Source organism: Tupaia chinensis, unplaced genomic scaffold, assembly GCF_000334495.1.
Source record: "Tupaia chinensis unplaced genomic scaffold, TupChi_1.0 Scaffold000671_2, whole genome shotgun sequence".
Classification (NCBI taxonomy): domain Eukaryota; kingdom Metazoa; phylum Chordata; class Mammalia; order Scandentia; family Tupaiidae; genus Tupaia; species Tupaia belangeri.
The window spans coordinates 1229655-1234658 of NW_006160194.1; the positions used below are offsets into that span (position 1 = coordinate 1229655).

General features: G+C 65.0%; 2 protein-coding genes across 11 annotated transcripts in view; one reads left to right on the forward strand and one right to left on the reverse strand.

Annotated features, from left to right (window-relative positions):
- The window catches only part of KLC1 (kinesin light chain 1), a 42161-nt gene that overhangs the window by 34801 nt on the left and 2356 nt on the right, over positions 1 to 5004 (forward strand). The window lies entirely within an intron of this gene.
- The window catches only part of XRCC3 (X-ray repair cross complementing 3), a 20453-nt gene continuing 15455 nt past the window's right edge, over positions 7 to 5004 (reverse strand). For 7 of the 8 annotated variants that reach the window (XM_006160052.2, XM_006160053.2, XM_027776413.1 and 4 more), the window contains 3 exons: positions 4231 to 4443; positions 4103 to 4143; positions 2667 to 4026 (listed from right to left, as the gene is read on the reverse strand). In XM_006160052.2, the coding sequence (XP_006160114.1) occupies positions 3810 to 4026; positions 4103 to 4143; positions 4231 to 4443 (471 nt within the window). In that variant the 3' untranslated portion in view covers positions 2667 to 3809. Of the gene's footprint in view, positions 2524 to 2666; positions 4027 to 4102; positions 4144 to 4230; positions 4444 to 5004 lie in introns of those variants that run through there. The other variant, XM_006160054.3, reaches the window with a different exon arrangement.

A 5004-nucleotide genomic window follows, 5' to 3' on the forward strand; every position in this document is an offset into this window, starting at 1 on the left:
CAGGCGGCACTGCGGTGTCGAGCCACCATAACCATCTCGTGGCCTGCTTGGCTCCGGGACTGTCCAATGTGGGTGGCCAGGAGACCCGTACCGAGTGGGAGCCTCTGCCCCTGCCCTGACTGCCTGGCTCCTGGGCTGCCCGGCCGAGCGCTGGGTCTGACTGCAGGCTGATGTCACGTGACCGGCCGCGGTCATGGAGCCTTCCGGCTGGGAACATGCAGTTAACAGGTGACCATGGGGTGAGCAGGTGACCGGGTGACCTTTGACACATGTTAGGCCCTACTGCCCGACCACCGCGGTCACTGTGCCAGGTACCGCCTTCCTGAGTCACAGCTGACTGCGTCGCCCAGCATCTGGGCTCCCCGACCTGCCAACCAGTGGCAGCTTGGATGCTGAGGTCACTGGCGCCTGGTCAGACCGGCCACATCCCCACAGACGCGTCCTGTTCTGTCTCTCACCTTCACATTTACAACTCCCAGAGCCGGGCCGAGTCTCGGGCTCTGAGCAGCCCCAGCAGCGCGAGCTCACTGGGCGGAGACCAGGTGTCCCGGCCCCCTTCCCTGGAGTTGGCTGCTTTCTGGCCACCCAGCCTACTTGGATGTCCACGACCCAGGCAGGGACGGCCCTGGCGGAGGGCGGCAGTCCTGCGTGTCCAGGGGGCAGGTGCTGGGCTGACCTGAGCGCTGTGCCTGCGTCCTCCGTGGCGCTGGTGGGGTGTGCTTTGTCCACACAGGGATTAAGTCACTGCCTAGCAGGCTCCAGAGCCCCGAGTGCCACCCCTGACCCGGCCCTTGACCGCAGAGCTAAAGTTCTCAAGACTGACGTGGCACTGACCCGCCCAGGGCCTGGGCCTGCTGTCCCTGGTCGTGACAGCTGTTAGCCCCCGCTGGGGCCTTTGAAGTGGCCTGGGCCCCGAGCGCGGACCTAGTGGCCTTAGCACACTGGGGACTGGCATTGCCCCCAGAGAGCCCACCGCCTTTCTGCCATGACACCAAGATCTCCTCCCAGTTCCTGTCTTAGGATATGGCTGTGAACAAGGACCTGGAAACCGGAACTCCACGGTTCAGAGTGATGAGGCTCAGAGATGGGGGGATGCCCCCAGGGTCTCCACCTCGCTCTAGGCCCAGGGCACTCCCAGGCCCATGCCCAACCCTTGGAGTGAGCTGCTGACCTGGTGGCCCCCACACAGTGGGCACAGACGGGCGCGTTGTCTAAAACCTTTTGCTTGATAGTGAAGTAAGGGTGGGGTTTCTTGTAGATTTCTGCTATAGGGCACACGCTCACCAGACAAAGCTCACCCCCACCCCCCGGGATAGCCACACCGCAATTCCTCCTTCATTTTCGGGACTTGGGACACGCGTGCACACATGCATGGTGTTTTGACCACTGGGCCTGGGACTCAGACTGGCCAGCCACGTGGGAGTACGGCGCCTTAACCGTAGGACCTGCTGGCCCCACGTGGGACCGATTTTGATGGGGACATGTTCCAGTAAAGCTGAAGGCCTTGTTTCTTAGGGTAGCCCATAAGACTGTCCCATAGGTTAGCAGAATGCAATCTGGGTGACAAGTCATGGGGATTCCACCTTGCCACCCCCTCAGAGGCCTGTCCGCACAGTGAGCGGGAGCCGAGAAGCTGGCCACCCTGAGCAGTGTCAGGCTTAGGTTGTCATTTACCAGCACGGGCAGTGTCACAGCAAAGGTAATTTTTTTTTGCGTGCTCCTGGCCACCCTGACACGCCCGTGGTCACACTGGGCTGGCGGGATGCCGTGACCCGGGGCAGCCACCAGGGCCCAGCGTGGACGAGAGGCCGAGGGCTGGTGATGGTGTCCTGCTAGCACAGCCAGATTTCTGTCCCTCATAGCCTCCCGTGTCACCTCACACCACGGCTCGCTGTCTCCCTGGGGCTGCGCCTGACTCGATGGGCAGGAACCCAGAGGTGTGCACAGGCCCCTCTGGCACCCGAGTACAGCTGCGCCCCTCCAGGTCCCAGGGCTCTCTCAAAAGCCGGTGCAGGCACTGTGGGGTAGCACGAGGGCCCCAGAGCTGCTGTCAGGCACACCCAGGCAGGAGGCCCCAAAGCTGCTCTGGGCACCTCCCTCCACGCCATGTTGATGGGTGTCCGGAAACCCGTCCACTCCCCGCAGGACCGCTCACAGAGAGAAAGCTCTTGGGGAAGCAGCTGGGGCCGGGGACATGAGTCCTGGGTCCCCAGCTGGAGGCACACGGGCAGAAGTGGCACTGCGCCCTCTGGCCACCGGCCTGACCGTCTGGCTCCGATGAGCATTCTCACCCTCAGCAGTGACTGCCGCGGCTGGGTGCCAGCTGCCGCAGTAGCCTGTGGGGGGGGGCTGAGGCTGTCGCAGTTCACGGGGTTCCCCATGTCCTCGCTGGGACTTGCTGGGAAGGTGAGTTGAGGGTGGGGGATGGTGTCTGTGGGGTCTGGATTCACACCACCCAGGTGGGGCTGAGCGTGACTTGCCGGGCGGCCGCAGGGATGGACGGGCTCCGGCTAGTTCCCAGCACTGCAGGCAAGAACTTCATGTTTGAAGCATTTTTTTTTTTTTTGGGAGAGATTTTCGCTATAGGGCGCGTCCGCTCGCCAGACAGACAGACAGACAGAGAGACAGAAAGCGAGCAATCCGGCATCCCTCATCCCGGCGTGAGTTTTAAGCCACCGGGTCCGGGACACGAACCACGTTCGAATACGTGGGAATCCAGCGACATAGCCATTACGCTAACTGCTGGTTCCCTTGAAGCATTTTTTAACATGGCCATGAAGCAGCCCTCAGGGGCCACTGGGCCTTGTCCAGCATCCGGGAGGGTTCTCAAAAGGGAGGGAGCCCTGGTACCCAGGGACGGCCCTCCTGCAGATGCCGACTGGGGGGCAGCGTTTGCCCAGGACAGGTGGGGGCCTCGTTGGGGAGCTTCCTGTTCTCATTATTGTATGAGTTGGGGCTGTTTTAAGCTACAAAAAATGAAATGTTTTATTTCCTGCTGTGACGTCCCTGCATTTCTGCAGAGCGGCCCAACTCCAAAGTAACTCCCGTCTGCACCAGCGACCGCTAACCTCGGGCCACACACGAGCCATCCTGCCGAGGAAGGCTGCACGCAGGGCACCTGCATGGGTCCAGGCTCCCCCATCGCCCCCCCACAGGCTGACCCTAGCTGAGGCCTCCAGTGCCTGTCTCCCTGTCTGGAAGTGGAAACAGTGGCAGTCCTGTCCCCACGGCTGCAGAGAGCACAGCAGAGCAAGGCCTGGGGCAGACCCCGCGTCCACAGGCAGGGCCGGCAGGGTCAAGGCCACATGTCACTGTCCTGTCTGACCAGGTGCTCAGGCCAGGGGCTGGTCTGCCTCTGGGCCCAGGAGGTTCCCAGCAGGCGGCCCGGCCTCTCTGCCAGTGCCCCCCACCTGGACCCTGTAGCTTGGGGTCTGCTGGGAGCAGTCTCCCCTCCTGCTCCAAGTGGAAACCTCTGGGGCCCCGGTGTGTGTGGGGCGCCCGCCCTGACTAGCAAGGCTCTGGCTGCAACAGTTGTGGAAGGTGGAGGAGGGGCAGGCGGGGCCTCTGGGAAGTCAGGGGATGGCCACCCCAGAGGCTGCCAGCCCCAAGGTCACCGTGTCCCAGGGCCCAGCTCACTGGGAGTGGCCTGGCTCAGGAGGGGTGGGACCTGTGGCCACCCTCTAGCTCAGGCTGGGGAGGAACACCGCACCCCCCAGCCCCAGCCCTGCTGCAAGTTGTGCAGAGGCCTGTCGCGTCACAGGGGCCCAAAGGCTTTCTGGGACCCGGGCCCCACTGCAGCCACCGCTGCATCAGCAGGACTCGGTCCCAGGTGTCCCTCGCACGCCTTCCGCGTTGACGGTGTAGGAGCAGGAGGAGGGGGGCAGGTGGGGTGCGAACACCACCCGCAGAGTCCTGGCCGGGTCCCGAGTGGCCTCGTCCTCGCGGCGCCGGTCCACCATCAGCCTCAGGAGGAGCTGGTCAGCCCAGGTCGTGCCCAGGGCGGGCGACGCGCGCTCAGCCCAGGCGCTGGGGAGCAAGCATGGCCGTGCTACTGCTGGGAGCCCCCCTCCCAGGGCCCGTGCCCACAGGCGCCCACACTCACCCCTGCGGCCCAGCTGTGCCCTGCTCGACGGCCTCTGTCACCTGTCAATCCAGGTCAACCCAGTCAACTGCGGGCGGAGGGGCGAGGGGTAGGGGCCTGCTGCCACCCAGGCCGCGCCTCTCGCCCACCTGGTTGGTGCACAGCACGGGGCTGCGGAAGGTGGCGCTCAGCCTGCGCAGTGCGGCCCCCAGTGACTGCAGACGCCTGGCCCTGGCGGGGGCGTCCTGGCTGTCAAATTCACAGCGGAACGGCGCTGCCACCGAGTCTATGACCACCAGGCGGGCCATGCCCCGGGCCAGCAGGATGGGGACCTTGCTGCTCACGCACTCCAGCAGGGAGTCCTGGGGAGTGGGCACATCCGGCCGTGGCTGCTCTGTGGTCCCCAGTCCTTCCTCAGAGGTCTCAGGCCACATGCCCTCTGCCCACGGGGCCCTGCAGCCTGTCCCCCCAGCCCTCTCAGTCAGGCCCGTCACGGTGAGGCCCCACGACACACAGGATCGCAGGTGCCCTCATCACCAAGCTGTGCCCTTGTGGGCAGGTCTGGGTGAGGCAGTGGCCCAACCGCAGGCTCCTGTCACCAGGTGGGGCAGGACAGCCCTGCTCTGTGCACCCACCCCTGCACAGACTGCACATCGGCCACGGGAAGACCCCAGGCACCCACCATGCTGAGCAGCCCGGCCCCTCGCTGCTCTCTCACCCTCGGTCTCCTCTGGGCCTGGTGGGCTGGTGCAGCCCAGCCTGGGGCAGGGGTGCAGGCTTTAGGCCCTGCAGTCCGGGTGGCCGTGCCAGTGGCTCCGTGGCCAGGGCCAGGCCGAGCAGGCTCACGTAGGCCTGGGCCCACCGGGCCCACCCGCCCAGTCCAGGGCTGCAGACAAGGCGAGGCCACAGACATGGCAGGAACC